Source organism: Streptopelia decaocto, assembly GCF_964273445.1.
Source record: "Streptopelia decaocto genome assembly, chromosome: 12".
Taxonomy (NCBI): domain Eukaryota; kingdom Metazoa; phylum Chordata; class Aves; order Columbiformes; family Columbidae; genus Streptopelia; species Streptopelia decaocto.
In genome coordinates, this window is record NC_138667.1 from 5,913,447 (window position 1) to 5,926,508 (window position 13,062).

Consider the following 13,062-nt stretch of genomic DNA (forward strand, 5'->3'; position numbering starts at 1 on the left):
TCCCTGCAGTCCCCACTCCCTCTCTCTAGTGAAAGCTCATACCCTGGGATGTAGGACCAGGAGGACCAAGCACCTCCTGGATGCAGCCCCAGCAGCGTCAATGGGCAGGTTCTGCACGGCTGGAAGTCACCACACAGCAGCAACACAAGTTCCCACCTTCCTCCCAGAAAGCGTTTTAGCCCTTGTCATGAATTAAATGGTGATGAGGAGACAGGTCAGGTGGCTGTAGGACAGCACCAAGGAGTAAGGGTATAGGTGTTGTGCGATTGTTTTGGAGACAATTATCTGTGCAAATCTTTACTGCACATCAACAGCGCAACGATAAATTCAGGTCATGTAATTTGAGTGTAAAGCTCTCAACACCTTACCATCCACTGTGTCTGAAAAGCTACACTACAACCTCTTCCTTGGCTAAAAATCAAGGCTAGAGCATGCCGGAGACAGCGCCAGCAGAGCCTTAGGAAACACCACGACTGGGTTCAGGAAAAGAAGTGTTCAAGCTCTGGTATCTGGCATCACCCACTTCCTCACTGCAGAAAAAAAAGTGAGGAATCTTTGTCTATAAGGCTGATAGTCAGGAGGAAAAGCAATATGGGAAATGAACAAAACACTAAATGGAAAAGGATCTTGCAGACTGACTGATTGAACATCGGGATGCTACATGTCAGTGTTGCTCCGGAGCAGCACCCACCTGGTCAGGGCGGCACGCAGCTTCCACTCTGCAGGACAGGAGCTACAAGTCATGCGTGAGGTGTAGCCAAGGGTGTACTGGAGAAGGAAGCAGAAGCACGGGGTTGAACTAAACATAAAGAAGATTGATTAGGAAACATGAATCAAATGAGATGCGACTGTTCATTATCGGGGGGAGGGAAATACCTCCATCATAGAAAAGCCCAACACTCCCCAAAATGCAAGGTCACGTGGCTCTCCAACCGATTCCATCTTTCTTGTTGCATTCAAAATACTCCATCATTTACATTCATGCAGCCCACGCAGGTTTGTCGCAAAATATCCCACCACCTGAGTTTTCTGCTTCAGGCTTGACCCATCTTAGTCAGCAGTGCCATTCCCCCCTCCACGCCTGCAATATTTTCAGCCCCGGGGAGGTGGGTGGGAAATGACAGTGAATCAGAGAAGCCTGGCACAAAATGTCCATGCAAAGCAAAACTCCACCAGCTCCGGAGCTAAAGTGCTAAAGGCAGAAAGGCAAACAGAAGGGAATGTAGGCCTCATTGCTAGATAGATCGTTTATTAAAGTGAAATTCAGCATTTTATCTTTGTCAGACAGTACAGAGTTAAAGTCTCATACACAGTGGAAGCAGGACATTTCCTACACCTCAGAGAAATGAGTTCTACAGTTTTTGCTATAAGTTACTAAGTTGCTTTAACAATACACAGCTATATTACACAGTTAAAAATACAAGGTGTCCAAAACATTTGGCATAAGATCAGCACAACACATGGAGGCCAGAAACGGAGGAGAGAACAGAGTTTTTCTCTCCCAATAAACCCGCTGAAGGACTCCAAGCCATTCTGCACGTTACCTGCTGTCCCCCTCGCCTGCGCTCCAGCTGCAGCTGGGACAGGAGCAAACCCAGCTTGGCAGAGGCTCCTGGAACCTGCTGATGTCCGGGGTTGGCTGCAGAGCTGCTTGCAAGGGAAGTTCAGGTTTAAGGCAGGAGCCCTCCTCCCAGTTCTTCCCCCACTTTCTTCAAGCATTTAATTCATTCCATACAAGCAAGTCAAAAACGCAAGACCAGGGATAGCTGTGAAAAGTGCAAGGAGTATCTTACATCCTAACAGTTCGTTTGCACTTTGGAAGTGGAAAACGAAGACTCCCTAACTCGAAAAAGCTAGAGATGACTAAAGGGCATCAGTGACAAGAGGAGTGAGGCATCAATAACATTCCTTCACCTTTGGGACTCTTCATTCAATACTCTGGGCAGTACAAGGACTTTTTTGTACTGGAGGCTACCTTGTATCACCCACTTTTTTAAACTGTAGAGGCAAAGTGATTCTAGTGCTCTGGGGAAGAATTTAAACAAACAGGCCCCCAGCAGATCATTTCTCTCCTCCCCAACTGAAGATCTCCCATTGGTATTTACATTTGGCTCAGCCAAAAGACGTAAAGTGCACAGCTCCCCCCTGCTTCCCCTCTCAGAAAACACCCGTTACAAGAGCTAACACTGAACAAATCCTCCTCCATGTCACTAACCGTGGAAGCGTGTTTTGATCAGTCTCTCTCTGGGCTGTGTCCTCTTTCATCTTCTCTGTGCCATCACAGCCCACTTGAAAGCTCACACTTACTGTGCATTATTTTCGCTCTTGATTTTGAAGCCTCTCTGAAGTCAGCTTGCACTTCAGACTAACTTTAAACATCAAACTTGGTAGGTTTTGGTCAAGTCTTGCACACCAGGGTATCTAGTGGTTTACAGCCAAAAACTGAGACATCAGAGTGCTGGAGACAAGTGGTACAAATCTGCCCCCTCTGCTTTTCTCAGGCTGAGCATCTAAAGTGCCTGGCAAAAGAAACATTAGCTTCTAATGCAATTGTTTACTTCAGGTTGATATACAATATTCTTTAAGATGCAGAAATTAAAAACCAAACAAACTGCATTTTAACACAGCCTCCCTACATATATTTGCACTTTTCAATCATCAGATTGCCACCAACCCAAGTCTTCGCATGCTTCCAACTCCCTTGAGCTGAGCTCAAGCCAATAACTACCAGCAACGAGTTATTCTTCTTCCCTTAAAGCAAGCAGAGGGTCCTTGTACAGGATGAAATTAACCCCAGAAGAGACATTTCTGCATTATTTGGATTTCATACTAATGGCTTGGATCTCTTCAGAAGTCTAATGAAGTTAATGCAACTCTTCCAGGAGAATTGAATCAGGCTCTATTATGGCTGGAGGGCTTCAAAGCCGATTCCTCTGCCGCAGGGTGAATGTCACCTATGCACATTTGTAAGAAATAAACTTCCACTGTTATAAATGGAAGATGACATCTGGTCATCCTCCATGCCTCCAAGGCTTGTGCTCCATGGTTCAAAGCTAGACAGAATTTAAGGCCCATCTGTGAAAAGCAAAATGTAAAATAAAAAATCTTATCATACCAGACAAAGCGATTTGGATCTTCCACCTTTCCAACAAGTCCCACTTAAAAGTGCTGAGAAAATGTCCCACCTCATGGCTTCACAAGTGTGAGGTTCAAACACATTTACTTTGAAGTTTAAAACAAAAAGTTGGAAAGTCTTTTTTGAATTGGCATGCAGCATAAGGAATCAAATACACAGAATGGTATTATACAGAACGACAATTGCATTGTTGCGTTTTCTGGTTATTAGACACTAAATGCTTTTCAAGAATCACAGGCACCCTGAACATGGATATTGCTACTGAATTGACGTGTGATTTCAGTTCATAGCGTGGCAGCCGTAAAGTGGCTGACCCTTCCAACAAGACATGGGCTTTCTTTTGCTCAAGGCGTTTTGCTCTAGCTAAGTTGAGAACAAGGTAATAAGGCATTTGCAAGGGTTTATAAGGCCATGGGGTCCGACAACCAAAGATTCTTCCATTTCTTTGGTGTCTTGCCTCCAAGCTTTCCACCTTATAAACAACTGCTAATGGCTGCTAAACATCTCTTCATCATCATACTTCACTAAGAATTGTTTCAAAAAAGTATAATTGCTTTAAGAGTGAAACCAACAAGGATCACATTTCACATCAACTGATTATTTTCACTAAGAAAAAAAAAAAGCTTCCTGGATACCACCTCTGCACAAAAACATTCCAGTGAATACACCTGAACAGATGGAACCTGCTGCCATATTTCCTTGAAATGAATCATTTTGCTGCTGGCTGCTAAAACACCCCAACAGATTTATTTACTTTTAGAAATTAAAACAAAGTACAATAACCAAAAAAGTAAATCCCAAACAAACTACATTTTTACAGTTTTGGTCTAGAAGTTACAATGAGGCATAACCCTCTCAACTCAGAAACTCGTTTTCCTTTGGTAATATCCTCTGATTACATGAACACTTGGAAGATGAACATGCAGTCAAAGAACATACCCTTTTAGGTACCTGTCCTGAATGAGAGAAGCCAGATCATGTTGACTAATATGGGAATTACTTCATCCTTTCAACAAGGAAAGGACCAGCATAATTAGAAAATTTTTAAACATTCATGAAATACCGACACAAGACATTCTCTTCTCATTCCTTGAACCTCTCTCTTGGCTGATTTTCTTAAAATCCACACTGAAATGAACAAGGAAATGCTGAAACAGTCACACCCTCCAAAACTTCACAAACGAGACATGTACCATAACAGAGTATTTCTGCCTATGACACAGGACTTGGACATGCTGAAGTTTGTTGAACACGGTTTTTGGAGTATTAACGAACAATTCAGAGCTGATGTGAACAGCTTGCTTTAAACTGTGACTTGATTTTTAAAGAGACCCTGGGAGAGCTTCACAAAGAGCTTCACTACATGAACCCTTCATGCCTTACAAAACACGACGTAGCGCTAAGATGGGGTCGTGATCTGCGTGCTTAGCTCTTCAACAAAGCTTCATCCAGTTTTGGAATATTAAAACCTGCCACTGACAAAATGCTAGCCAAAGTATTCTACCGCTCAGTTTGTTGCTTAAGGCTTGTTGAGAATATACTCTCTATGTGGAGTCTTGGCATCTTGTAACAGAACAGAGACATTGGTCAGGACAGCAAAGAAACAGGGGTGGTGCTTTAAATCATGACATCCCCTTCAATAGAATTTGAGGTCACTGGATAACAGTCAGTCACGACCAAGACTTTTGCAAGCTCCTTTTGCCAAATTAACCGCTGTGTTATTTGTAAGGACACCTTGGCTTTAAACACCAAAATCAGAGTGATCTCCTCACGCAGCCGCCAGTTAAAGAGGACCAGCATGCCGCCCACCCCTCACACAGCTCTTACAAAAGCACACGTAACGCTCAAAAAAGGCAAGTGCTTTGATACCGTTTTGCCATTGGAGAGACAGATGAAGCGCATGCTACTTCAGTCAGTTCACTACCTCGGTTATGGCAGCATAAATCTGCTTTATACTAAATGGAGACTGCGAGCCCGCTAATCCACACAGCAGTTTTGCTAAAGACAAGCTTCAGTATAAAATTCACACCACTTGCGATTGATACCTGATCTGACACAGAGACTAAGAGACAGATGTCTTAAGCCACTGATTCACCTGCCATCACCGAACCTTGAATACAAGGCAAATAAGCGCAAGTGAATTAAATGAGCCAACATGATCAAACCCAGCCAATAAGCTGTATTTGCCTTAATACCACATTCTGAGGAAATGCAGAAGTTTTAAGATTCTTACAGACAATTAATTAGTGAGTTCTTAAATAAAAGAAATTAGAAAAAGAGATTGCAGAGAGTTGTTTGGCATCCATGTTGCAAGGGGTGGGATGAAAAATGGTTGAAAAAAAATGAATTGATTTCAGACTGTTCAAGTCGTGTTCACTGGAGTAGATTTGGTGAGCTGGAACATTTGTAGAAGTTTGGGACTTGAAACACTGACTCAAGGCAAGACAGAGCAAACTTCTGGCTCACGCACCTCAATAACGCATTTTATCTCTGAGGCCATTCCAGTCCTGTGCCAAGGCCAATTGCATGGTGGTTTGGGATGTGGTCTGAATTCAGTGAAAAAATTCCATCTGTGATCTGAATTGCACTGAGATGCAGATTTCCAAAAATAGTTTAAAATACCAAGATGACAAACTCCACAGTCCTACAGATTTACTTGGTTTCCTCATTATCCTCATTTGTTTATTCCAATGTGACTTTGAAATGAGGGGAAGAAGTCTTCAGAAACATGCTGGGCACATGTTTGCAAATACTCCTGATAAGAATGTCTATATTTTTTTTTTTTCTGTTATCCAGACTTACTGCATTTAAAAAAAAATTTACAATATACTTCAACAGTTTTTATAAACCTAAAATGCACAATACCATCTGTTCCTTCAAGGTCTCTCTTATTCCAAGTCTTGTTAATCTTCATTCTAGTTGCTTGCTACCTTCTGATTTCTGGTCCAGCCTGCTCTTGTTGTTCTTCACCATATAGATGAAATATGCCAGCGTCTCTTTCTCGTTCACAGGAATATTCCTGAAGTGACGACTGACAGTCTGGAAGGACAACATGTAAAGAGACAGAAATTCGGAAATTAAAAAGTAGAAGTAATCAGAACAGGATTTCACTTTCCAAAAACAATTTTATGGCCACTGAGCGTAATATACTTTTAGTCAAACATGCACCAATTCAAACTGTCAGTCCTCATTTCCCTTTCTCTTTAGTGCTGGAATGACTATGTCAGCAGTATTTGCAGCCAACCTGTAAGCGGAATTTGGAAGCCAGAACGTCCTCCTGCCAAAGCAGCACAGCCTCTCCTAAGTGACATTTCATGCCGAGATTATTTGGAGAGCAAGTTTGCCTTGCATCTCAGTATTTTAAAGGAGAGTATCAGAAATACTGAAGCACTTTGCTGTGTGAACCAGATGTAGCAAAGTTATAGAGTCCAAAGGAAAACACACTGGATAAGTTTTCACTGAAAGGAACACCAAGGGACTTGCAATGGGAGAGTTCAGATTTGGTTAGGGCTACCCTTCCCTGACACCGGCATAAGCCCTGAACCATTAGTTGCTTTTCTTCCTCAGAAAACAAATGTAGAAAACATGTTGGAGCTGGATGAGATTTGCTTCTCAAATGGAAGAAGCTCTTTTATGGTACCCAGCACAGCTCCAGAACTGGATTTTGATGTAGGCTGAGCAATAAGTCACTCCAAGAAGATTTATGGAAGTTTGAGTTTTCCTTACGGTGGGGTAGCAGCAGGAGTCTAAGAGCCTCAGGCAGCAGTGATTCAAGCATGGGAGCTGGACGAGGATCCAGCGTAGGGTCAAAGCTGCTCAGACTTCACAGGAAATCTGGGAAGTGTGTGACAACTTTAAGTTAGGCTCCCTTTATTTTCCGCTTGCATAGTAGTTTGTTTTTTTTTTTTCCCTCCTGGGCACACTGATGGTAAATTGCCTAAGTAAGAAGTTCTTCATGGCAGGAGGTAGCTGAGAGACTATGAACAGGTTAGTTAGAACATGACAAATCAGAACTACTAATGAGGACATATACCCACCCTGCTTGGTTCAACTCACTCCTACACACGCTACACTACACTTTCTCTATATTCTGTGTATTCATTTCCCGGTTGACCTTGAAAGAGAGTAAGACAGCGTGTTTTGCTGTCTTTTTTGGTCTGCCGGTTGTTGTTCTTTAAAGCAAAACCGTTAGTTTTGGGCAGACAGTTGTGAAAGCCTCAGCATGAAAAACAATCTCGTTACCATTCAATAACTGCTACCGTTTTTCCAAATTTAGAGAAGACTTTTCCCACCAAATGCCTTCAGATCAAGTCAGGAAAGAGAGCAGAGCAGATGCACACCAAGCACAACAAGCCCAAGTAACAAAGAATTGCAGTTATTTCTTAACAAGTATCCCATGTGGTAAGAGAGCAGCAGTAGAGGCCCTTAAAGAAAAGGCCTTTTATTGACTTAATACATAAGACATCAGGACAAGGGAGGGAAATAAGGAATCTGAAGTCATGGTCAATGACTTTGTCTGTAATAATAAGCAATTCCAACCAGCTCAAGTGCCTGTGAGGAAACAAAAACTAATAGAGGCGAGGCGCTTCAGGTGAGTAGCAGCGTGTGAGTTTGAGTAAAACAGCCATCTTCAGTTCACGCCTGAGCCTCTGGAAACTGCGTTCTGGTTCTGCTCCCTAAAGGTAACGAATCATGACTATGAACATGGAGGGAAAGGAGGCAGAGAAAAGCAAGTTACTAAAACGTGCTTTCAAGAGCCAGCTTCCACATCTTCCGTGACTGCCTCAGGTGGAGCAAGCATGCAGTGCCCTGTGGGTGCCATCCCCTGAAACCTGCCACAGAACGCATGGCACATACTAGTGAGAGAGTCGCTACAGGTATCAGCATCCAAGAAATCTGCACTTCCGTACAGGAGATAAGAAGGTTTTTTTAATAGCAGAGATGATAGTACCTCTGTCGTCACTTACTTCTGCTAGCTGAGCCTTGTTGAGTCCAGGCCTAGTCTGCAACTTATAATGTCTCTTGTAACGTCGCAAAGTGTTCACTTGGAGCTGGAACAAGTCAACCTGGAAGTGATGCAGAGACGAGGGGATGAGCACTACTGTTAGCTTCTATTAGGCAGAAATGTAGAATCATCTAAAAATAACTATGTCTTCTTCAACAGGATTGCTCCTTGCCTGCATTCAGAACCATATCAGCTCGCCTTACTGACAAATCTAAGTATATTTTGCATTTGTTAATGCTAAAGGATCAAAATAGCCTCAGGGAAATACACAAAATTTTGTTCTGGTTCACATGCTGTCAACAGAATTGCTCGCCAATTTCGGCTCTCAATTACACTTCTGCAACCTCCAAGTAAAGGGGAACCTTTTGTTCCCACAAGGTTTAAAAAGCTCACACATGAAATACCAATTTAGCAGGCACTGAACAAATGGCTTGTGACATAAAACAGAGGACAGAGAAGAAAAGAAATTCAAATGCTTCAATGGAAAAGTGCACAGTTCAAAAGCAAGCGAGGGGGGAGATTACAGGAAGGAAGATGAAGATCACGTGGAAAATGCCCTGTTTCAAAGACAAAAGGAGTCCCTGCTGAAAACCAAAAAAGAAAACGACATTACAACTGACACACGGCAAAGTTCCCTATTCAGTCAGGTGATGTGCAGCCCTCAGTTTTAACCACCAAATACCCTGAACACTCTACAGCACTACCCTTTATAGATACCAGCTGGATCTTCACCAGTCATCCTGGCAACTAAGGCAAAGCCTGAACAGGAAAGTTGTGATGGAGAACCTTGTAGAATGGAAACACAAGCAGCCACAATGAAAGGTTAGGTATCCTTAAAAAAATAAACCAACCAAACCCTGTGAAAACTTACTGCTCTTTCAACACCTCCGCACAGATGTGCGGACAGAGCTTTGCAGTTAAGACACAGCTTTGCTGGCAAAATGATTCTTGGTGTTTTTTTCACCTTTTGCCAATCCGGGTGGCAATTCCAGCAGAGGGCTCTGCTGACATGGCCAGAACTCAGCTCTTCTGCAAACATCACCTCTGCACAACTTTTTGCAGTGTCAACAGTGCCAGAAGCATCACCAAAACAAATACAGCATACAACGGCACAGAGGAGAGATTGTTCTAGAGTTCTTAACACAGGAAAAAAAGTCACCACTGAAAAGAATTTATTTTTACCATTACAAAAGATTTAGTATCAAATCCTGTTTTAACAGCTCTCTGTTTGGAAGTGGTACATACATGAAACTGCACAGTTACTTCACTGTACGTCTTTTGATAGAAAACTTTCCATGGGCAAAGAACTCATACAGGAACGAAGAAGAAAATTAGGACGTGAGACATCAGAAAAAGTCCCCCTGAAAAGCGAGAGTAACTCCATAGCAGTTTCAGTGGAGTTGCCATTTAAAATGTAAGTATTTTCTGATACGTGAAAACATCCAAGTGAAACTTTAACATGCTCAAAATTGGTAAAGCAGCCTACACCCACTCGGCACCTACTAACCTCTGGCACATCTGTTTCATGCTCAGGAGAGTCGCCTCCGTCATCGCTTGTCTTCCTCTTTCTTTTGTTTCGGACGCTTTGAATGAAGTTCTTGTGAAAATCGCAAATATACAGATGTCTCACCTGAGAAGCAGAAGTGGTAAAAAAGCGATCAAAACAGGCACGGTAGAAACAGCACTTGACAGCAGCCAGTTCGACAGCCACAGGAGAGGGCACATCCCTCACGACATCAAGGCATTTCTAATCTTAAACCCCAGACCTGATATCATACTCTTGCCTTTGAGATAATTTACATTACAAAGACTAAAGGCAAGGAAAATGAGCGACTCAGGAAGTCCAGCTGAACCTGAACCTCTGCAGATAATACAATTTTTTTTATAGTTGCAATCACACATCACAAAAGAAAAAACCAAAACAACTTGTCTGGAGGAAGGGCATTTGCTTCAGGACTTACTACCAGGTAACTACCAAGGAAAACATTATTCTGTTCCACTCTTGTGAACTTTCTGATTTGAACAGTACACATTATTAATGCAAGTGTTTCAAAATCTAGACCAAATAAAAGTTGGCTAATTACTTCAATTAAAACAAGCAAAGCAAAAGCAAGTGTCTCTTTCCTATAGCTTATTGTGCCATGGAACTCCCTTTTTAACAAATGTTATCTCACTAGAATTAGCATCTATACTAAAAAGGTCCAAAAATGATCAAAATTATTTGGTATCTGTAAAGCAAAAATGTCTTCAGACAACACAGACACCCTACATTTGAATTCACTTTACGCAGCCCATTTCACATTTTCATATATTTCCTTCATTTTGAGCTCATTAGTCTGATCTCCTTTTTTTATTTGTAAAGCCTTTCATCTGGCGACAAAGAATTATCTCTGAAATGAAAGAAATGACTATCCTTCTAGACAAATCTGCTGAGGACTTCAAGCAGGAGAAACACTCTGGGTTTTAAGAGTAAGATTATATTTCAAACTGAGTCACTCTCTTCCTGCAACATGATGGATTTCAGCCATGCAAAAGGAACCTACCCAATTGGGGAAGCTGCCAAACAGGCTGACTCGAAACTTCACCTTTTTGTTTGCCTGTTTGTTTTTAAAGGTTTTAATCTTTAAAGATCAGGGAAGAAAAGCATGCAGGGCGGACCGAGTCACTTCTGAGAAATTCCTTCTGTAATATCTCAACAGGCTGCTCTGCTCTACCAATTTCGTTGCTCGGCAAACAACCCATTTCTATCTTGAGCTGACAGCTGTCACTTACCATCATTAAGCGGTCAGCAGCAAATAAGGCTGTTTCGTGCCAGCCAGGGAACAAGCCAGAGCTCTGTGCACAGGGCAGCACACCAAACGTTCCGAGTTACATGCAATCGTTCATTTTTAAGTCATCTGTTTTGCTAAAGCACAAATTCTTACTAATGCAAAAAGTACCGTCAGTGCCGCCCAAACTGAAGCAGTAACCCGTGGCGCTGATTTCACCCAGCGGCTTTCAATCCCAAACTGAAATTAAAATTGCGCTATTGCCTCCGAAGCCAAGACGGCTCCTGTGCCCCCGTCGGCAGAGCTTTCCTCCCAAACACGGGTTCGGTGCCGCCTCATTAAGCCTCACGAGCTAATCAGCGCCAGGAGGCACAGCCGCATCTTTACCCCGCGTCCTTCCCTCACCCCAGCGCAGCGACACCGAACACCGGCGAACGCGGTGCGGGAACCGAGCTGGGAACACAAAGCATCGCCAACGCACCCCCTCTCCCCACAGCCTGTCGGGGTTCAGGGACCCCCCGGGAAGCTCCACTCGCCTGCCCGATCAGCAAGTTTCCGCCGGGCCGAGGCGGCCGGAGCGCGGCCGCGGGAAGCACCGCAGTGCGGCGGGGGCTGGGGAGGACACGGAGCGGCCGGCTGGCCCTCGCGGGGGGGCCGGCGGCGGCAGGCAGGACCGGCGGAGGCCGCAACTCACACTTTTGTCGATGTCCAGCTTCAGCTTCTTCTGCGAGATGCTCTTCTGGATCCTCTTGCTGAAGGACGCGTTCCCGGCGGGGCGCACGCAGCGGTCCCCATCGTCGATGAGGCAGCAGCTCTGGCCGTAGAAGGGGGCGGCGGGAGGCCCATCCCGGCTGTCCTCCTCGGTGCTGAAACCATTCATCGCCCACCTGCCCGCCCCTCACTCCGCCCGGGGAGCCGAGAACCGGGGAAACAGCCACCGTTGCCGCCGCTGCCGGGCCGCCCCGCGCCCTCCGGGGGGGACCCCGCCGCCCCCGCGGGGACCCCCCACTCTTGCAGGGGCCCCCTCAAGGGGGGGACCCCCCTCAGCGCCAGGGGAAGAGGCCGCGCCGCCGGAAGGGTCGCCGCCGCCGCTCAGCGCTGCCCACGGAGGCCAGGCCGGGCCGGGCCCCCCAAGCGCCGCCGCCCGCGGGGGAGCCGGGACCCCGTCCGCACCGCTCACACACACACACAAAACCGCCTCCCCGGCAGCGGAAGTCCCACCTCCTCGCCTGCAGACGGAGCGCTGGTTGGGTTGCGCGGATCGTGGGGCGGGGCTTGCCGGCGTCGCTCCGCGCGCCTATTGGCTGGAAGCGCTGCTTGTCTGCCGCCACCGCCCGGCTCCGGCCCGCCTCCGCTTTCGCACGGCAGCCGGAAGGTCGCCGGCAGAGAGGCGCGCGGGGAGGGGGAGCGCGCGCCGTTGCCAGGGCAGCGCCGTGCGGCCCGCGGCCTGTGCCGGGAGCCGCGGGCACTCGGCCTCTCCCTTTGCCGCGGCCCCGCCGGCCTTCGGGCGGCCTCTGCTCCGCACAGCCCCGCGGAGCGAAGCACAAGGCTCCAGCCGCGCACCCGCCCGCCTGGGGCTCGGGCCCGGGGGCTCCTAGCCCGGGTTTCTCCAACCGAGCAAACCAACACCAGCATCGCTCGAATAATAGCCCACAACTCGTGTCACACAGCCCCCAGCTGCCTCTGCTCGGCTACATCAGCACCAGGCTCCTGCTGCCGTGTAAGTAGGAGTCCCTGGCTGAAATATTAAAGATTTTTTATCTTTTTTCCTGGTTACAAGGCAGGGAGAGTGAAAAGATTGGACCTAGAGAAGCATTTCCCAAAGCAATCTGACTGCAAGCTTTGCATTTCATTTCTCTTCAGAAGAAAGAAAGAAAAAAAAAGGCAAAATGAAGGCAGGGGAAGGGAGGAAAAAATAAGAAATTCCTACTGATCTGTAGAGAAAAGAGATCACTTCTGGAAATGCTCTTGCTTCTGAAGTAGTGGACAGCATGTGCTATTGTCAAAGGCACCTTGGCAGCTGTAAATGGAAAAGGATTTCATCTTCCTGAATAAAAGACTTTTTGCACAAACAGAAAAAAGGTTCTATAGACTGAAACTACTTCAAAGTCTGAAATCCCGCATGCGGAACAATGTGCGTTACTGCGAGACGA

General features: G+C 45.6%; 1 protein-coding gene across 1 annotated transcript; it reads right to left on the reverse strand.

Moving 5' to 3' along the window:
* Positions 1–1,229: 1,229 nt before the first annotated feature.
* Positions 1,230–12,105, reverse strand: SAP30L (SAP30 like). The gene is made up of 4 exons (XM_082063298.1): positions 11,604–12,105; positions 9,649–9,771; positions 8,104–8,202; positions 1,230–6,175 (listed from the first exon to the last, which is right to left on the reverse strand). The coding sequence occupies exons 1-4, from the start codon at positions 11,787–11,789 to the stop codon at positions 6,047–6,049; spliced, it is 537 nt and encodes a 178-aa protein (XP_081919424.1). The 5' UTR covers positions 11,790–12,105; the 3' UTR covers positions 1,230–6,046.
* Between the last annotated feature and the right edge of the window lie 957 nt (positions 12,106–13,062).